General features: G+C 47.1%; 2 protein-coding genes across 2 annotated transcripts; one reads left to right on the top strand and one right to left on the bottom strand.

The window, feature by feature from the left end:
• Window positions 1-11,111, top strand: ILF2 (interleukin enhancer binding factor 2). The gene is made up of 15 exons (XM_033174778.1): window positions 1-98; window positions 1,941-2,000; window positions 2,599-2,641; window positions 3,501-3,605; window positions 4,208-4,285; window positions 4,793-4,895; window positions 5,002-5,067; window positions 5,506-5,622; window positions 5,864-5,942; window positions 7,135-7,222; window positions 8,057-8,118; window positions 8,227-8,341; window positions 9,231-9,321; window positions 10,319-10,487; window positions 10,976-11,111. The coding sequence occupies exons 1-14, from the start codon at window positions 94-96 to the stop codon at window positions 10,477-10,479; spliced, it is 1,173 nt and encodes a 390-aa protein (XP_033030669.1). The 5' UTR covers window positions 1-93; the 3' UTR covers window positions 10,480-10,487; window positions 10,976-11,111.
• A 519-nt stretch (window positions 11,112-11,630) lies between these two features.
• SNAPIN (SNAP associated protein) lies at window positions 11,631-16,047 on the bottom strand (the record flags this gene model as incomplete). Its single annotated transcript, XM_033135935.1, has 4 exons — window positions 11,631-12,092; window positions 12,978-13,096; window positions 14,363-14,409; window positions 15,908-16,047. Coding segments are annotated over 4 exons (411 nt in total), but the record flags the coding sequence as incomplete, so codon positions are not given.
• Between the last annotated feature and the right edge of the window lie 5,072 nt (window positions 16,048-21,119).

Genomic DNA, 21,119 nt, shown 5'->3' with positions numbered 1-21,119 from the left:
GCCCCCTCCCCCCAAATCCCCTCATTCGCCGCACCGGTTTTTTTTTCTTTTTTAACGCCGGAGCAGCAGCGACGGTTATTGCTCGTCGGAATCATGAGGCAAGTAAAGGAAGGGGGGAAACGGAGGAGGGGCTGGCACGTGGGCGGGGGAGGGGAATTGGGGGCAGGAAGAGGGGAATGGAAAGATTGGGGGTCAAGGCGGGAGCTCACTTTTTGTGGGGAGGGCGCTTATTTGGGGCGAACTGTGCTCAATAAGCAGGACAAGGAAACCCCCGAACCACCAGGGACGGAAGGAGTCTGCTTTTCTACCTGAATATGGGAGGGCGCGCGCGAGAGAGAGATAGACTGCTTTTGCACTTGGAAGCTCCACCTCCGGCTGTCGTTTGCCTGCCCTATCCCCCTGCCAAATGCTAGATGACCCTTGGTGCCCCCTTCCTTTTTTTAAAAGAAAATTTATAGGTATTTCCACCTGAAAACAGCAAATAACAAACATACATTATACACGTAAAAACAAATTCAACACACAATACAAATAACAATCAAATAAAAAGTAATACAAACCTATAACACTACAAAACACAGGAACACACCAATCTATATATCATACTCTTATTTTGAATCTTGTTTGGGGGACTTCCTCCGTTCTCTCTTCTGCGTTCAATTCTAATTTACTTTAGTAACTTTGTAGCTAGTTTAACAATCATTCACCATTATTCTTAATCATCATATAAAATATCAACATATCTTATATCTTAAAACTTATTATTATCAAATGAAACATCGCATTCCAAATCTTAACTTCTTATATCCTTTCTTCTCTTAACTCAGTAAAGCTATTGCTCTTATTACTTCTAATTCCTACCTTAAAAAGTAATATAATCAACACATTTTCATATAAACCTGCATATTTCTTCCATTCTCCAAATCATTTTTACCCTCTGACGTCGGAATACCATGGATAGCCTTCCTATTAAGTCTCATCTTTTACCTTTTACCCCACCCCCCTCCTCGCCATCCAACTCCCACAGTTCTGTGATTCTATGAACAGAAAAGCCCGGCTGCTGGATCAGGTCCCAATGGCTCATCTTAGTCTAGCATCCTGTTCCCACAGTGTACAACCAGCTGCCCCAAAGGGAAGCACACAATCAGGAAGACCCCAACACAAATAGCCGCCTCTCCCTTTTTGGCCACTGGCATTCAGAGGCATCATGGCTAGTTGCCATGGGTACTTCCCTTCTCCCATGAATTTGCCAAATCCACTTTTATAGCCATCCAAGTTGGTGGACACCACTGCCCTCCTATGGGAGAGAGATACAACAGCCAAAGGATGGACCCCCAAGTACAGAAGGAGTCTACTTCTCTGAAAGGGTCAGATAATGGGTGGGGAGAAACAGGATAGCCAAAGGGTGGGCCTCCATGTACAGAAGTAATCTACCCTCTCTACATCGGATAACAGGGAGGGGTGAGGTAGCTGAAGGTGAGGCTTCCAGGGGCAGATGCAGTCTACCTCTCTGCAGTCAGCAGATAATGGGGAGATAGACTTCACAATAAGAGCGGGTTGGGCTTGGGGCTTCATGGGCCTTGGGTGTTATTGAGCTTCAAAAGGCATGTGTGACTTGACTGGATAGCAGAAGGAAGTGAACTTAGGATAACCGTTGGTCTGCCCAACCTGGTATTGTCAACCCCACACGTGAGGACCCTGTGGCCCGGCAGATGTTGCTAGACTCCCAGCTCTCATCAGCTCCAACCAGCATGGACAATAGTCATGAATGATGGGCTTTGCTGTCCCAACATCTGGAGGGCACCAGTTGCCTGATGTTTAATGTAAAGGGAGGAAAAGGGTTTAAGGAAACAAACCTCTGGGAACAGCTGGTAGCAGATTGTGGCTCTTGCTTGTACTTATGACTTTCCCCCCTCTTCTTCCCCCGTTATTTCTTTCAGGGGTGACAGAGGCCGTGGTCGTGGCGGACGCTTTGGTTCTCGGGGTGGTCCTGGCAGTGGGTAAGTCCCACACAAAAGTTAGGCGTCTGTCCATTTTTAGCAGCACAAACACAGGAAACTGCCTTATATTGTACAGGGCCATTGGTCCATGTACCTGCTCAGTATTGTCTCCAGTAACTGGCAGTGGCTGTCCAGTGTTTCAGGCAGGGTTCTCTCCAGGGAATACTGAAGGAAGCCCACTGGTCTATTCAGTAAAGTTGTGTCTGCAGTGGCTGGAAGCAGGCAGGCATTCAGACAGGAGACATTTCCACCCATACAAGGCCAAAATGGAACAACTGAAACTGTGTGTCTCAGTAGACAGAACACACTATCGTTTAGATGGCCAAGTTTTCTAGGCAGGAAGCCTCATTGGTTCTGCTGCTGTGGCTTCCTCCCAAGCATAAGTGTTCCTACTTGGGACTAACTAAATCTGGGGCTGAATAATCACACATAGGCTCTTAGGATGTTAGCTTCACATCCTTCTTCCTTATAACATCCCTTAAGTAAAGTCAGGATAAGCTAAAGAACATATCAAACCTGTGATGTAGGTCTTGAATGTACTGTAAAATCTGGCAAGAGCAAAATCAAAGCTCACCTTCCTATGTTAACTGTGTTTCAGGTTCCGACCCTTCGTGCCTCACATCCCTTTTGACTTCTATGTGGTGAGTAGGCCTGACAGGTGCTTTTGAATGTGGCTGGCAGTCTTACGTTTTTCTTGGGAAACTAAAAATCAGCCCAGCAAGCTGCGGGATTGGAGAACTTGGAAGCTTTCCAGATATAGCCACAAAATGGTGCACCTGCATTCTGAAAATATGCTAGGAAAATAGTAGTGCCCAGGGTTGACATCAATTTTTGTAATGCCTTGGAGCAGGAATCAGACTTTTAGACCCACGCATTACACATGAAGAGATGGGTGAGATCCACATGAAGAGACCACACATGAAGAGATGGGTGGAGGCCCTAAAGGTAAAGGTAAAGGGACCTCTGACCATTAGGTCCAGTCGTGTCTGACTCTGGAATTGCGGTGCTCATCTCGTGTTACTGGCCAAGGGAGCTGGCATGCAGCTTCCAAGTCATGTGGCTAGCATGACAAAGCCGCTTCTGGCGAACCAGAGCAGCACACAGAAACACTGTTTACCTTCCCACTGGAGCGATACCTATTTATCTACTTACACTTTGACGTGCTTTCGAACTGCTAGGTGGGCAGGAGCTGGGACCGAGCAACAGGAGCTCACTCGGTCGCGGGGATTCGAACTGCTGACCTTCTGATCAGCAAGCCCTAGACTCTGTGGTTTAACCCACAGCGCCACCCGCCACCTGCCTTAAAAAAACAACCTGTCCTGTTTGTTCAATACCTGCCTGTTGTTGGTGGCTGTGTCACGTGCACAGATCACTGTTTGGTGGTGCTGTGTGGTGAAAGCACATATATGAACACTGCCTAAATGGGACCACTGAGGATGAACATAGTGCACTGTGTGTGGGTGTGTCAAAGTCTTCATAAAGGTGTCCTCCTTCCTTCAGTGCGAAATGGCTTTCCCCCGTGTGAAACCCGCCCCAGATGAGACTGCCTTCAGCGAAGCCTTGCTAAAGAGAAATCAGGACCTTGCTCCCACTTCTGCTGAACAGGTGTGTCCTACATGATTGCTGCACTCTCCATGGTAGAATTAAGAGGTTTCTGTCAAGGAGGTGGGATAGGAACCTTGGATAAAATTATTCAGTTGCTTTTCCTACATAGGGGTGGTCAGACCTCTGTTTCCTCTAGGAGTTAAAATAAATCAATAATAAAAGGCAGTAATGCTCTTTGAGATAAAAATTGAAAGCAGTAATCATCATTAAACCTCATATAGCCTACAATTTCTTAGAGGCCTTTTACTACCCGTTCTCAAAAAATAAGCCACGTTCCTGAATTTAAGTTTTAAATTATTCCCAAAATAATAAAGTTACTAAATCCTAGTAGATTACATTGCAGCCCTTCCTTGATATACAAACATAGTCTTGTCTTTTTTACTTTAGACGTTGTAATATGAAGGGCACACTTTTTCTTGATGAGCTAAGGATACAGTTAACTGCTACTGTGTAATTTGTGGTTTTGATTGGATGTTTTATTTATTAATATGTTAAATTTTGCACAGCTGCCTTGAACAGCCAATTGCACATTAAAATACGGTATATAAATCAGGTAATAAACAAATAGCCACGTACTACTCTATTTCCCCCTTCTGTACTAGGCTTCTATCCTCTCTCTGGTGACCAAGATCAACAATGTGATTGACAACTTGATTGTGGCTCCAGGAACATTTGAAGTGGTGAGTCAGTCTTCACTGAGAAGACATTGGGAGAATACTCACGTTTATCAAGGGAGTATGTGTTTTCATCTAAAGGGTTGTGGTTTGCTGTGAGACTTCTCTCAGTAGACACAATTGCCAAACTGGGATTGAAACAGAATCTCCGCTGAGCCAGCCTCCAGGCAGGATCACATCAGTCCTTCTAGCCTAGATTTCAGAGTGTCACAGGCAACAGCTTTTTTAAAGTTTACATTTGAATTTCTGAGCAAGTGCTGTGGGCACCATCCTCTCCGTTCATCTCTCTCCCCACTCCCCAGATCAGCCACCCCAAAAGTGAGAGGCTCTGAGCCTTTAAAAAACATAGAGCTGAAAGGGGAAGTGGGAAAGAGTGTCACTTTTCCAATTTAATTTTTTAGCTCTATGTACTTTTCAAGAGAGAAGGGCGGTGGGCTTGGAGGCTTTGTGGGCCAACTTCGGAAGATCTGAACAGCATATTTATGTGTACATCTCTCTCTCTCGCCTTGCCAGCAAATCGAAGAGGTTCGCCAAGTGGGATCCTACAAGAAAGGAACCATGATGACTGGCCACAATGTGGCAGATCTAGTTGTGATCCTGAAAATCTTGCCCACATGTAAGTTTTCATATTCGCAAAGGGAAGGGAAAATTGGCAGTGGGGTGGGGAGTGTGTTCTAATGGAGCCTTCTGCAATTAATTTTGACTTCTGCTTCCATCCACAGTGGAAGCTGTTGCCGCCTTGGGAAACAAAGTTGTGGAAAGCCTGAGGACGCAGGATCCTGCTGAAAGTGAGCAACACGTTTTGTCTGCCATTGCCCTGTTCTGTGCATCAGCACAGTGCTGCATTCCAAGCAAAATAACCCCAGGGGGAAAGGTATATGCTAGTGGCACAGCCAGGAAACAAATGGACACTTGAGCTGCCTCGGGAAAACACCTGTCTTTTGACTCAGATGCAATTGGCTGGATTTGGGATGGGAAGACTGTGGCATTCCAGATACTGCTTGACTGCAAGTCCCATCATCTCTTATAATTGGCCATGCTTGGGCTGCTGGGAGTTGGAGTCGAACAACATCTGAAGGACCACTGATTTGGGCAAGATTCACTACTGGGGTCCAGAGTACTATCTGGTCCACAATACAGAGAGAAATCTCACCAAGAATTGAGATCTGTAGCTACTCTTCAGTCACTTCTTGGCTCATTTCATCCCTGACTTTTTCTCCCCTTAGTACTGACCATGCTCACCAATGAGACCGGCTTTGAAATCAGTTCTGCAGATGCAACAGTGAAGATTCTTATAACCACTGTGCCCCCCAACCTTCGCAAGCTGGATCCCGAGCTGCACCGTAAGGAAATCCAGGCAGTTTGTTTTCTCTGCAGTGGAGGGGCAGGGGGAAGGGCAGGATGGATGGAGGTTAACCTTGCTTAAATAGGTTGCGCTTTTGGTAGAAGAGTAGAAAAGAGCAACCTGCCCAGAGGGCCTTGTGTGCTGTTTTTATTGGGTGGGGGTGTGTGTGCCCAGCATAGAAGGCTGTTTCCCTGCTGAACACACTTTCCCTAATGCCGCCACTTCTCTCCACTCACCAGTGGATATCAAAGTGCTTCAGAGTGCTCTGGCAGCTATCCGACACGCTCGCTGGTTTGAGGAAAACGCGTCTCAGTCCACGTAAGTTCAGTCCACGTAAGTCTCTCTTCCTTTGTGCTTGGGGAGCCACCTTTCCTCCTGCTGCAGAGGTGGCCCTCCAAGCCTTCTAGCCTTGCTTTTGCCCCCAAGGTGTTTTTTTTTTAAAAAAACAAAATAAAACAAGACCCCTAACTGCAGTGTGTCCTTGATCTCTGATAATGCTGCTTGTTTGTCTGCATGGAGGACAGAGAGGTGTGTGCAAGAAACTAACCTTACGGTATAAAGGTCACATATGGTATAAAGGTTACATTTACATTTGTTGCTCCGCCCACTTTTGCCTCTAACCCCCCCCCCCGCCCACCAGAAGGGAATGCTGCCCTAAGGCTCAAAAAGGTTCTCCTGCCCTTGTGGAAGGACACAAGGGAGGAAGCTCCCTAATCTGTAAAACCTAAGGCAGACTAGGGTCAACCTTAGCTCTTACACTGGGAAACATCAAGGCTTTGATGCATCTCTGAGTTTGGACTTGCTCCAGCTGCTTCCTTCTGGTGCTCTTGGTCCAGGTCCTAACCCCTGGCAGAACTCCTATATCCTGGGGGTGTATGTCTGCTCACAGTGAGCCTCCTCCTAATTCTCTGGTCTTTGGCATGGGGGCAGTTGAGCCACAAGGATGAGGTGTTCTTTGTGTAGATGTGCTCACTTCTAGTGCTGCTTGCCCAAGATTCATGCCTTTGCATTTGGATCACTTAAGATGGCATAAGAGCAAAGTAGTCCTGCTGGATCAGACCAAAATGTCAATTTAGTCCAGCATCCCATTTTGTAGAGTGGCTCACCAGATGTCTCTGGGAAGCCCACAAGTAGTATATGAAGACAGAAGCCAAACACACACACATACACACAGAATTTGCCCCCTTGCAGATGGCATTCAGAGGTAAATGCCTCTAAATAGGGAGATTTCATGTAGCTTTTGTTGCTAATTCGCCAATGGACACCTTCCTCTTTAGTAGTACAGAGTCCAGTATTCTAGAGAAAACTATCACCACCATTTGTTTTAGAAAATTTATAAACTGCTTGATCCAAACACCCCCCCAAAAGCATGGTTCAAATAAATAAAACATGGCTACAATCCACAAGCCAATTCAAAACAAATACACACAAAAATCATTTTAAAACAAGGATAGTATCAACAACACGATAGATAGATAGATAGATAGATGACATTGTTACCTTCTTTCAGAGTGAAAGTCTTGATCCGTCTGCTGAAGGACCTCAGGATGCGGTTCCCAGGCTTTGAACCCCTCACACCCTGGATTCTTGACCTGCTGGTATGTGGAGAAATCAAGGGCAGGTGCTTGGCTTCCAGCGTGGGCTGATTCTCTAATGGTGGCTGCATCATGTTATGCTTTCTTGATCAAAACATTCAAGCATCCTGCTTTTGCAGGTGGGAGAAGCTTGGCAGCGATCTGCATCCCTTTTCCCTGTGTGACAACACTTTGAAGTTGTAGATCAGAACTAGGACAGATCTTTTTTAAAAAAAATCATGAATTTAAAACAGTTAAGGAAGGCAGAGACGATGGAGAAACAGGAAATGAATGTGGAGACTCCATTGGGTCAAAGACAGTCTCCTGAATAATTTAATCCATAATGTACTGCATACTTAGAAGGGTTGTTTTTCATTTGCAGGTAATTGCATAAGATTGAGGTGCTCCTTAACTTATCTTCCCCCTCTGTGAATATAAATATTCTGCATGGAAGGAAATGGTGACAACATATTTACTATATATATTGGAAAGTTGTGTGCTGTGCATTTGGACACCTCTTTAAGGCAGTGTCTCCTGAGATCAATGAGCAGCTTTTCACTTACCTTTGCATCCAGTTGGATGCCATTTTCAATCAAGATGGCAGACTGAACCTTGCCAAACCACTGATTTCAAAACTCCACTGGTTTTCGTTTGTTTCCTAAAATTCCTGAGCAGCTCCAGGTATGAGGCTGCCAGTGCTTAATGAAATAAAATGTTGAACTGTCTTCTTAGTAAGCCCAACTGAATTTAGTTGGAATCCTTTCCCAAGTCAACAGAGACAGAATTGTATTGCCAGTAACTGGGGAAGCAGGATAGAGAAAACAAAGCTCTACTATGTGCTCTTCTCTTTGGTTCTAGGGACACTATGCTGTGATGAACAACCCCACACGGCAGCCCTTGGCTCTCAATGTTGCCTACAGGTATAGTCAAAACACTTTTAAAATTCAGGAGGGAAGAAGAGAATTCATGTCTTCCAAATGCTACATGGCGGGGGTATTATTATTACTAATCTTGCTGCTTCTTCACAGGCGCTGCCTTCAGATCTTGGCCGCTGGGCTCTTCCTTCCTGGCTCTGTCGGCATCACTGACCCCTGTGAGAGTGGGAACTTCAGAGTCCACACAGTTATGACCCTGGAGCAGCAGGTAACCCGTCCCCCTCCTTCAACTGAGATACCGTATAGTGCAGGGATTTAGGGGGGGGGACACTTGTACAAGAATGTACAAGAGGGGTTGAGGACCTGTGGCTCTCCCAAGTGTTGTTGGAACCACAACTCAACATCGTCCCTGACAGTTGGCCATGCTGGCTGGGGCTGATGGGAGTTGGGAGCCCATTAACATCTGCAGGGCCACGTGATCCACACAGTTACATCTGCATGCAAATTGATATGTGATCCCTGATTGGTTGGGATATGTGTCTGGGGAAGGGGGTGGGGATCCTGTGGCCCTCCAAATGCTGCTGCACTCCCAGCTCACATTAACCCTAGCCATTGGCCCTTCTGGGGCTTACGGGAGCTCAACACCACATGGAGGACCATCGCTGGTATAGTGGCTATAAACATGAGCTGAAAGTCCCCGCCTCTGCCAGACTTAGTATACATGGCTTTAGCCAAGCCTCTACTCTTAATAACATTGGCCTGCCTGCCAGGGCTGTTTCAAAGTAAACTCTGTGAAAGAAGTGTTAACTATTCAAATTCTTTCCGGAGCAAGATGAGCACCACGCCTCCAGCTTCTCAGCAGATTTTGGCCTCCTACAAATATTTCTAATCCTCATGGCTAAAATGCCTGCATAGGATTGTCAGAGTTGGGCCCATAGGTTTCACACCTGCTTTGAGATGCTTTGCAGATTACAGAAGCATGAAGTTCAACTGCTGTGTGCCCTGCACTGTTTAAAGAGGCAAGCGTGTGTGCCCTTGCTGTCGCTCCAAGAGAAACGTGCTGTGCAGGTGGATTTGCAGCCCAGAGAAGCCTTGGAAGAGGCCCCGAAAGTGCAGGGAGGGGACGATGTGTGACTGGCCTTTCTCTTCCCATTTAGGACATGGTCTGCTACACAGCCCAAACCCTGGTCCGCATTCTCTCCCATGGCGGGTACCGGAAGATCCTTGGGCAAGAAGGAGATGCCAACTGTAAGTAGGAGCTCTTGGAAGGAGCTGTTGCTCAGGGACTGGAGCATATGTCTGGCATCTCCTTGTTGGGCTGGGACAGCCTCCGGGCAGAAACCTTGGAGAATACCAGTCAGAGTAGACGGTACAGAGGTAGATGGATCCAAGAGTCTCACCGGGTATAAGGCAGGTTCCTATGTTGGAAAGAGAGATGGAAAATGGGGCTCTATCAAACAGTTTTGCTAGGACAGGCCTGCTCCATCAGGCCTCCTCTCCTTCAGCTGTCACCTGGGAGCAGGCGTTTCATCAGACTGCCTCCATGAGAGATAGGAAGCAGGGCTCACTCACTCCCCTGCTCCATCAGGTGCCTCCGCTTCCCTTGGTGTGCAGTGTTCCTTTAAATTGCAAGCATGCAGGCAGGGTCTGTTTTGTTTTAACTGATTGTACATAAGCCAATCTGGGAATCTTTTTGGCCAAAAATCGGGGTGCAGATACTCTAAACAGTCTTTACCTCTAGACAAGTGAGCAGCAGCAGCAGCAGCCTCAGGTGTTAAAATATTGTTGGCTCCAAGTCTTGTGCTAGAGGGACCAGGGGGGTCTACAAATAGGAATAAAGCCACACTTGGTTCTACTACATTGCAGCCTTTTGGCTGTAGTTGAGGTGAAAGATGTTTAGAAATAGGCAGCGAAAATCCTGTGCCATGGCTGACAGCAGCATCAAACAGCAATCCTGAGTGTAAGCCCCATTGAACTTGGTGTGACTTAAATTCAGAATAAGGATAGGATTGCATGCTGGCCCGTGGCTGCTCGTTCCTTGGTGCACTTAGCCCAGGTATTTGGAACCCATGGCCCTGCGGGTGAACTACAACTCCCCTCATTCCTGGTCATGATTGCTATAACTACTGGGAGTTGTAGTTCAGCAACATCCGGAGGGCCAAAGGTTCCTGCTCTAGTGTAATGTTGGTTGTACAGGCTTAACTACCTGACTCACCACCACCCTGGAACACTCCTTGTTTCGCAGACCTGGCTACCGAGATGTCTACCTGGGAAGGTGTGATTGTGACCCCGTCGGAGAAAGCATATGAGAAACCACCCGAGAAGAAGGAAGGGGAAGAGGAGGAGGAGAACCAGGAAGAGACTGCTACCGGAGAAGAGGAAGAGAGCATGGAAACCCAGGAGTGACCTGCCAGGTGTGATGTGGCGGATTCAAGGGGGCAGCCCTCTTTGGTTTCTCTCACCCCCGACAGTAACACAGCTCTTCCAGCACACCTGATTGGTAGCTGGTTATGCCAGGAGCTCCCTTCTCCACTCCAGCCACCTTTATTCCCTCTTCGTGGCTTCCCTTCCACTGAGCCCCTTGACTTGGTGTCTATTCTGGATACGCTTACCCTGGTGGTGAGAGCTACAGATGGCACTCTATCCCACACCCCCTTGGAGCTGCATGTCCTTTCCAAGGCCAAGGTTAAATTTCCTGGGTCATACTTTTTACCCAGAACCCCTTGAAAAGTGGTGTGCCTGTTTGTTTTATTTGACTGGTGGGTGGGGTGGATAAGAGACTAGTGACCCCTGGATAATTATGGTGTGGAATACCTGTGTTGCTTAGAGTGCTGATTTAGAAGCAAAGAAGAGGAGAAATGGCCTGAGCTGGTGTTCAAGAGCTGTTTTGCTTGTCTTTCAGTGACCTCTCCCCTTGCCTCTGCTACTGATGGATGAACAGCTGAAGAAGGCCAAACCTGACTCCCTTTTCTCTGTGTTATTCTAATTGTCTTGTTTTTAAAGCTCTTGCTATTAAAATTGTGTTTTCCTTTTAAAAAGCTGTTAGTTGGTTCGTCTGTCTGGGTGCTGGATCTACCAAATTGGTTACATCAACTGATAAGAACCAGGATCTGTTACAAAAGTGACCTCCAGAAAATGGTCAAGCTCCTAAAATGGCAACTTTTTTTTTCTTTCTCAAAACTGTTAGCAACTCTTGCAAACTCTTAGCTATCTCTCAGCAGGACCTCCTTTATTTAGATGAAGAGTAAGAACTAGGAGACTTTTTTAAAGAAGAAATAGTAAACAAGAGCTGAAACCAAGCTCATTGGGCACCGAGCACCAGGCTTGGAACTTCAGGCCAGGGGATGCTCAAGAAAAGCAGTAAATCTATTAACTTTAAAAGTCGGACCTCCAGCGTGTTGCTGTTCCCAAATATGTCCCTTAGCTTGGATCCTCTTTGTTCCCATTTGCTTTTCCTTTGCATGAAAAGTTTCCGTGACTAGCGGCTCAACCGCACATTCCCTACAACAGCTTTCAGAAACCCCTGAAGTGCAACAGACTGAGCACAGGAGGCCTTGTCCCGTGTTAACTAGCAGTGAACTTTTATTGCACAAGCAAGAGGCACCATTCTCGGCCACGTTCTGTGTCACTCCGCAGCCATAAGCAGGCCCAATTGCACCAACTCCACCTGAAAGAGTACCTCGGCAGGGGGAAGCATGATAGGAAATTTGTGCCCAAAACCTTTCTTTCTTTATGAGATGAGTCTTCCATATGCAGGAATTCCTGTCCGCAGCGCAGGAGCTTTTCCTAGCACCATGCAGTGCCCAACAGCCCAACTCTTTATCTTTCTTCGTGTTGTGCTTAGAAGCTGGCAGCATCCGTAAGGAAACAGCAGCTCTGGAAATCACACCACTTTTCCCTTAGGAAAGGTCCTCTCATTTGCTGGGCGAGCCTTGGGGGTAGCTACCGCCGGCTTCAAGCATGGCTTTTCTGCGGGCAGTCTCCTTCGCTATACCATGGCTGAGCCTTCTCAAGCGCTCCTGCAAAGGAGAGGGAATGGTTTCAGCAAGAGTTTCGTAAGCAGTGAAGACAGCTCCATTTACAAGTTCTAGTCTTCTTGAAGTGCAGGAGACCTTCGCCAACTGGGCAGAGCTACATTGTTGTGCTGCCAGCCCTTTGTAGGATAGGTTTTCAGTCAGGACTTGCACCTTCCAACAAGATCTCGGTGAAAAAATTAAAGGCCAACATTCTAAATAGCCTGCCTGCTAGTCCTATAGTCCAAGGGTGAGGGGAGAAAGAGCATCATAGCAGTTAAATCAATCCATAGTGTTAAGTGCCACCCATAAGATCTGGAAGGCAGTGGGTTAACAAAGGAGACCTTCAAGGCTTCTATTTTCCCCAAGCACATACACCTCAGTGTGTTTCTACAATTGCTGGGGCTGAAGATAATAGGATTATAGGAGATGTTGAGCATGGAAGCGAATGAAAAACCAAAACCAGAACAGAATCAGTGTAATGTGCCTTCTAAATGCCCAACCTCTAGGTCTCAATGGTCACAGTTAAATATTTTTATACTGCAAATCACCCTGTGACCCTCAGATAAAGGGCTGTATATAAATTTAATAAATAAATTACAGTCCTGAGTTTCCAGGTAGAAAACTGCCTTAAACCAGGTCCAATGACTAGTCCATCTGGCTCAATACTGTCTACTCTGGCTAGCAGCAGCCCTCTGGAGTTTCAGGCAAAGAGGTCCCCACCACTACCTTTTTTTCTTCCACCTACCTGGAGATGCTGTGGATCAAGTGCAAGGCAGATTTTCTACCCCAGAACAGTAAGGGCCTACTCTGGCTGCAACTTAAAAGAGCTGTAACGTGTTACATAAGAGGAAGGTTGGTATAAAAAGTGCATCCCTCTCTCACACACACCTGAGCATTTTGCAGGATGTTATTAACGAGGACAACTCTGCGCCGGGCGTTGAGCAGCTTCTTGACGTAAGGGTCCAGGTCGAGGGCTACCTTCTGGTCTTCGTTGATGCGACACAGCTCTAGTTGGGGGAGAGGGGAGGGGGAAAGGTTTTTAGGCATGAGTCTGATCGGGATCTGAACCATGAATTTCCACATCGCCCATGGCAGAGTAGACCTCAGCAACTGACCTACAAGGCAAGATCTAGGATTGGTAGTTAACATTTATTTTACCCACCTTTCACCAGCAGGTCCCAGGGTGGGTTCCGACAGTTTGAAATTCAGAATGTAAAACAAATTACAGCCGTAGGAATAAGGTGGGCCCTGAAAACACACATCTTGGGCATCAAAAGGGTGACTCCATCTTGGAATCAGGGAATGCTACATGTTATTGATAAGTATGACCTTGCTTTGGACTTTGTTAGACTTTGAGATGGCATCTCGCCACATGAAATCTATTTTAAAGCATTGTTTTTGTGCTGATCACGCTTCTGCCTGGTATGCCAAACTACCCATTCAGACCCCTCGCCCTCACTACATAACCAGCACCACAAATGTCAAACACAGAAAAGCCTTTACAACTCTGCAGCTCCAGTCTATGTACGCTGCCACAGGTGAAGGATGCTACGGTATTGCCAAATCTCCCTATGAAGAGAGAGTTTACCCAAGTGCCTGAAGACTTACCCCATTACTTACTGGTTTGCCCAGTCTACTAGGACTTAAGAGCAGCTTTGTTAAAAGATTTAAATCTCCCAGTTAGATCAATTGGGTATTCAATTAACTTTTTATTATAGGATAGGTCCTCCTACACCTCTGAAAAAGTGGTCTGTTTTGCCTTTTTTTTTGCCTTTTTTGCAATTTTAAAGAGAAAGGTTTATGGGGATGAAAAGCTAAATTCTTCAAGGGAGCAAACTTTTAAAAATTATTTTAACTGTGTAATGTATTTTAACTTTATAACAGCTTCAGCTAGACTAAATAAATAAATAAATAAATAAATAAATAAATAAAAATTTTAACTATTATTGGCCCTTCAGGGCAAAAACTGCTGCTTAAGAAAGATCTCTTCTAACAAAACACTGCAGACTCTTTACTGCTCAGTGAATATGGGGCGGTCATTGCTTCATTTCTCTAGCAGGTGGGGCAATGCTTAAATCCCCTTGGATAGGATTCCAATGAACTTATACAGGGAGGAATGAAATATTTTACAAACCAATATTGAAATTGCTGTTTCTTCCTGGCTGGGAGAAAAAGGGGTAAAGTATTTAACAAATCCCAGAAGCAACCAGTTCCTTCTGCCCTCCCAGTTATGTTCTCATCAAACATTCTTCCTACTATGCAGATATTTTTACCTGTGGCCAGGCTGTCGATGTGTTCCCGCAATTCCACTTGACTCTCCCTGCAAGGAAAAACAAGAAAGGAATATAACAGCCTGGTGGGGTGGGGGAATGCCATGGAAATTTACTAGCCCACAAAAAATAACATTCATGCCAGAGGACCAGGCTTCAAAAACCCCATGCAGCCAGGAAGCTTACTGGGATGACCTCAGATCGATCGCCATCTCTCCCAGCCTAAGCTACCTCACAGGGTTGTTGTGGGGATAAAATGAAGAACCACATGCACCATCTTGAAGGAAAAGTGGACTAGAAGAGTAATAATGAACTAAAATACTGGGGGGAGGTTCGTTCCTTCTCACCAGGAATACCTGCTTCTGGAAATCAGGGGTGAGGGGGCCACAAATAATACCAATAGAAGGGGTCCGGAGAAGAGCCACAGCTCAGTGATAAAAAAAGTGTCAGCCTTGCAAGCAAAAAATCCCAGGTTAAACTGCATTTTCCAGGTAGGACTGGGAGAGACTCCCTGGTCTGAAGCCCTGGAGAGCCATTGCCGTTCAGTGTGGACAATACTGAGCTAGGTGGACTCCATATAATCAGGGCCGGATTTAGGTTTGATGAGGCCCTAAGCTACCGAAGGTAATGGGGCCCTTTCTATGTCCAGCTGTCCTTTGTCAACAACAAACTGTCACTGCTTTTTGTGTTGAATATATGCTATATGGTAATTTATGGATTTGCGCATAACAAAATACAGTCATACCTCAGGTTGCATTTTTGCGGGTTGCGAACGCTGCAAACCCGGAAGTGTTTACTTCCGGGTTTCGCCGTGCGCACACACGCAGAAGTGCTCCACACAGTCTGCGCACATGAAGCATTCTGTGCAATTCACGCATGCGCAGAAGCGCAATATTGCGATTCACGCATGCGTGATATCGCCGCTCAGGATGCGGACTTTTTGGGGTGCGAACGGCACCCAGGAACGGATCGTGTCCGCAACCCGAGGTACCACTGTATGTATTTTATCAAAGTAATTGCTGAACTGAAATACAATTAAGTATATTACGGTAACATTGAAATACAATTAAGAAGTATATTAATAGTGAAATAATTATTAAGCTCTAACTTAAAATGATTTTTTATTCATAACAAACTTAATAATGCAAACATTTTTTTCCCTTTAAATTTTTTTGGGGCCCCCAAGAGAGTGGGGCCCTAAGCTATAGCTTGTTTAGCTTATACGTAAATCCGGCACTGCACGGTATAACCCTGTGAATTCCTGTCTTCAGATATGGGAAAGGCGGCTTGTTCTCTGCTGCTGCAGAACTTATGGATGGAAATACACTTCAAAAAGCCGCATCCCTACTGATCTACCAACAGGGGCCGGGCAGGGTAGAGGGAGCTGCACCTGGCTGACTTCTACCTGCCAAAGCGCACATCTATCAAGTGCCCGCTCTGGGCCAGGCAGCCACTTTGGAAAGGCTGCGTTCCCCGCTCTCAGCAGGGGCGGGGCTGGCGTGAAGCAGCTGCACCTGGAGAACTTCTGCCTGCCGCGCAGCAACTTGCCTGACGGCGTGGACGTGCGTGTCCAGCTGCCGCACGGCCGGCCGCAGGAACTCCAGCAGCCCCTCCGCGAAGAGGTCTCTGGCCGTGGGGCCAGCCGGGCTCGCCGGACCCGAAGGAGCCGCCGCCGCCGTCGTTGCGGTGGTGGTGGTTGTTGTTGTCGCCGCCGCCGCCGCCGCCGCCATCGCGCTTGACTTGACTGGCCGCCGCAAGGCCTGCCGGGATAACTTTGGTCAAGGGAAGCGAGAGCAACACCGCAAAGGATCACGGGAGGGCAGAGAACGGCCGAGGAACAGGGCGGGGAAAGGAGAGGGCGGGATAGCTGAAGTCTCGCGAGAAGGTCAGAGGGAAGCACGGGAACGTCCCTCGCTGCCAGTGGGGTTGTGGGAAATGAAGTCCTCTGCAGGCAGCTGGGAAATGTATTAATTGTGAAGCTTTTTGTGCTTCGTTTTAACAGGATTTAACAGGGTTTTATTTTTATTTTTTTAAGTAGAACATAGAGAGGATTGCACTTTTTGGGCGGGTGACTCAACTTGTTGTATGTATAACTCTTTACACAGACTGGAAATAATAATAATAATACTAATAATAATACTACTAATAATTTATTTGTACCCCGCCCATCTGGCTGGGTCCCCCCAGCCACTCTGGGCGCCCTCCAACAGATATTAAAATACATTTAAAATGTGAAGAAGTGTGCATCTGAAGAAGTGTGCATGCACACGAAAGCTCATACCAAGAACAAACTCAGTTGGTCTCTAAGGTGCTACTGGAAAGAATTTTCTATTTTGTTTCGACTATGGCAGACCAGCACGGCTACCCACCTGTAACTACATTTAAAATATCACAGGTTAAAAACTTCCCTAAACAGGGCTGCCTTCAGGTATTTTCTGAATGTCAGATAGTTATTTATCTCTTTGACCTCTGCTGGGAGGGTGTTCCACAGGGCGCGTGCCACTACCGAGAAGGTCGCCTTTTATGAACGCTGTGGGATTCTCAGTGCAGTCCAAAAATAATGCAGTTTAAATGTGCTGCTGTGAATTTTTTTTGCGTGGCTTAAGGCCTACTGTTTGGCACCACCCCCTACATATTACCGTAATACGTGGCTGTTGTGAGGATGAAATGCCCCCTTGAGCTCCTCGGAGCAAAGGCGAGAAATAAATGCAACAGTAAAGGTAGGGAGAGCTACGTTAGAATAAAGGAAAAAAACATTCTGTTTCAAATGATTAATAAGAAACAACCCCTTTAAAGTGGGAGGAGGGGAACACACATTAAAAGCAATCATTCTGTTCCATAGAGACTCAGATTCTGCATTAAGAATCCTGCAACCTGTATATGATGCAGATTAACCGGATGGGAGAAAGCTGCCTAATACCAGATTGTTTGCCCGTTAGCCTCAATACAGGCTGTTCCGGAGGGCCTTTCCTATCACCTGATGCCCAGTCAGTTCAACCAGACCTGCTTGCCTTTATATATATTTATTTCTGTCAATAACCAATAGAATTGCCTGCCAGGGATTGCCTCTGCCCACAAGGCTGGTGTTCTACAGCCTTTCTCTCTTCCACGATCCTGCATTGCGAGAAAAAGCAGGGAGGTTCACTTAGGTGGGCCGCTTCTCCACCTTTTCTGATTTCTCCAGCCTGTACACGCATTTTAAACTCTTCCCTTAAGGACTAGAAACTTGTATTTGAAACAAAACCGAGATTCTCGGGATATAGAATTCTGCACCCACCGCTTCCTGCCCCCTGGTGGAATCTACACACATAGAAAAAAACGTCCTGAAAAGCGTTTTTAAAAAATACATTGAATTTTCCATAAGGCTCACCATTGCCATCTAGTGTCTCATCGTATATTGCACTTAAAACACACTTAAAACGTTTTATTTGCAGCTGTATAGCTGAGTCCTCTCTCTCACACACAGACACATTCACAGAATAGCCACAGCTATTCCCATAAAACAAGGAACCTCAGCTCCCAAGGATCAAATTTGGCCCCAAAGCCTCTCTGTCTGGCTCCAGTGACAATCTCCTCACTGCACCCTCGAGTGGCCCTGCTTCACACATTCCTGTGTTTTGAGCCGTGTCCTTGAACTCTGATATTGCTGCCTCCGTCTTCCATCCATGGACAATAGGGGAGGAGTGTGAGAGGGTGAAGAAGCTAGTCTGGTGCACAGAGGTAAAAAATAAATAAATCTACATTTGTTGCCCCACCTACCATTAGCATATGGCTCCCATAAGGTCGCCCAGAGGGGAATCTGGCCCCTGGCCTGAAAAAAAGACTCTCGGCTCCTGTCGTGAGAGAACTTGCTTACACTACCAGGCAAGCCAGCTGTTTCACCCGGCACCCCGCCCACTTTAACCCGGAGGCTCCCCGCCATCTTGAAGGGCCGATTTTGTTTTGAGCTGTGGCAGAAATCCAAGGGGAAAGCCCAGCTGCCTTTTTCGACCATGAGAAGCAAAACACAAGCCACGTGAAAAGCAAAATCTCCTTTAAATAACGGTTACTAAAAACGACAGAACAGTCAGAGGCGAAACAAAGGGCCTAGAGGAATCAAACAAGTGCATTACAGAGGAATGTCAGTGCGAAATACCAGGCCCGAACCACAGGATTGGGCCAAGGACTGGAGGCCCTAAGCCAGCCTTTGTTGACCGGATGCCCTCTCCGAAAGCGCTGTCTGGGCCCCTGTCAACAAAACGTCTTGAGAGGGCTCCCGCCGCTTTGGCAAAAGCTGTCTTAATCTGTTCCTGGCTGTGTGCCGTGCCCTGTGCAAGACACACGGACCGGATAAGGTTGCCTTCTTACCAGGAATATATAAAAGCCATTCTGGGGCCCCCACTCCTGTACCTTTAAAGCACCCTCGTCTACAGAAACGTCGGTGAAACGTCCTCACGGCACAGAAATTAAGAAAAACATTATACACTGCAGTGTGTGTGTTGTTTGTTCGTTTTAGATCAAGCCATGGTTAAAAGACGCAGCTACAAAGGCCGGTCGGAAAGTTGGCAACGTTGCAGTCAAGAGATGGGGTGATCACACCCGCTCTTCCCAGTGGATCTCCCTTGGCAAATCCGGTTCAGCTTGGCACCGTTCCCCTCTGTCTTCACAACAAAACGGCTGATGGGGGTGTTTGGTGCAGTCTTTTGCAGTGCCGTCGGCAAGGATGGTATCAGACTTCCCTCTGGGGAGGGAGCAACGCCATATGCTGTTACTTGTGCTGGGGGTAGCCAACATGGCGCCCTGCAATGTCGTTGGACTACATATCCCATCAGGCTTCCCCAGCATGGGATTATAATCTTCCCACATCTGGAGGGAGCTATGCTAGCTGCTCCTGGATTAATGCAGTCCAGGATCCAATGAGAAGCTACCAACCAAGTGGCTCTGCTCTACTGTAAGCGGTCCCAGATGGACAGGGAGATGTCACGACATGAGTGACATCCGCTGGAAAGACCTAGGCAGCCGTCACACAGGTCTATGGAGCAGAGGAGCAGGATGAGGAGGAGCCATTTTGGTCAGAGTGGCAGGCGGAAGTGCAACAGGTACAGCTTTTATACACACACCCTGCTGCCGCTGTTGAATTTTGGCAAACAAGACATCCTGTTTAAAAAAAAAAAAAGGAAAGTGATCACGCTACATGAACCCCTCCTGGTTTTCCTGACGGCCAGAAATCTATACGAGGCTTTGCCCCCATAACCTCATCTCCGTGCTAAGAAAAAGGGGCTGCACCAGATGAGCTGGTGCCTGTCGCCACAAGAGATTGGTGGTTGGCCGGCAGGTCTGTCATGATGAGCATAGAGGCGATTCCATAAGTCAGTCTGGATAGTTCATTGGGTTAGAGCGTGGTGCTGATAATGCCAAGGTTGCGGGTTCGATCTCCGTATGGGACAGTTGCATAGTCCTACATTGCAGGGGGGTTGGACTAGATCAGGGGTAGGCAACCTAAGGCCTATGGGCCAGATGCGGCCCAATCGCCTTCTCAATCCGGCCCAGGGACGGTCCGGGAATCAGCGTGTTTTTACATGAGTAGAATGTGTCCTTTTATTTAAAATGCATCTCTGGGTTATTTGTGGGGCCTGCCTGGTGTTTTTACATGAGTAGAATGTGTGCTTTTATTTAAAATGCATCTCTGGGGTATTTGTGGGGTATAGGAATTCGTTCATCCCCCCCCCCAAATATAGTCCGGCCCCCCCACAAGGTCTGAGGGACGGTGGACCAGCCCATGGCTGAAAAAGGTTGCTGACCCCTGAACTAGATGACCCTCAGGTTCCCTTCCAACTCTGTGATTCTGCTCCCAAGCCAGCCAAGAGCCTGCAATCTTCATATAAGGTCATGCAACTTAAAACACCACCCCACCCCCGCTGCTTACCCTCACAGTCACAAAGGGCTAGAAACTTGGCCACAAAAGATGAATTTCTCCAGAAACGCTACGCCTGATACCACATTCAACCTGTTTTCCTGTGCTCCTGCAGAATTGGCCCCATGCACATATACCGGTAGCTCCAGTTAAGTCTGGAATGGCACAGGAAGGAACCAACTAGCTAGCCAAGGGATATGTCGTGGGGCAGAATTTGGGGGCCAAGGCTGACAGCTGCCTCCCACAGAGAAAGGTCCAGCTGGGGTGGCAGACCCCAGAGATTTTGAAATGGGTTGTTTGATCAGTTAGGCTTTGGGTGTCCCCCTCCCCCAATTATTTGGTGTTTTGAACTGCAACCCAGTTCAAGAGATCTAGATTAATGGATCCTGCGACATTCACTAGACGGAATCTGCATGGGGTAGGGAAACACTGCTTCTGAGTCAAGAAGCAAACATTTTGGCTTGGTTTCCAGATGATGCACAACCGCATCTTGGCAGACGACGCATTAGAGGTTTCGTTACGACGTGACTGTGCTCACCATCTGCAGATGTGGGGGGACACAAGTCCCACGGACGAGTAAGACCACTTGAAATCAACAGGAATGACAAAACGAAAGCCCACAGATTTCAACGGGTCTACTCGGAGTTAGTTGATTGCAACCCTTCATAACAGGTGTGTGTGTGGGGGGGAAATCTTTGACCTTCCAGGCATTGTTGAACTACAACTCCCATCATCCCTGGCCACTGGGCCATGCCTGCTGGGACCGACAGGAGTTGTCATTCAGCCTCATCTAGAGGGTCAGAGGTTCCCCAGACCCAACTTTGCAAGTGCTTCGTTTTAGTCCTTTTAAAGCTCCTTCCCGAGTTG

The sequence above is a fragment of the Lacerta agilis genome, chromosome 17 (assembly GCF_009819535.1).
Source record: "Lacerta agilis isolate rLacAgi1 chromosome 17, rLacAgi1.pri, whole genome shotgun sequence".
In the NCBI taxonomy this organism is placed as follows: domain Eukaryota; kingdom Metazoa; phylum Chordata; class Lepidosauria; order Squamata; family Lacertidae; genus Lacerta; species Lacerta agilis.
The sequence above is the reverse complement of the archived record's forward strand: the minus strand, read 5'-3'. Positions and strand labels throughout refer to the sequence as shown.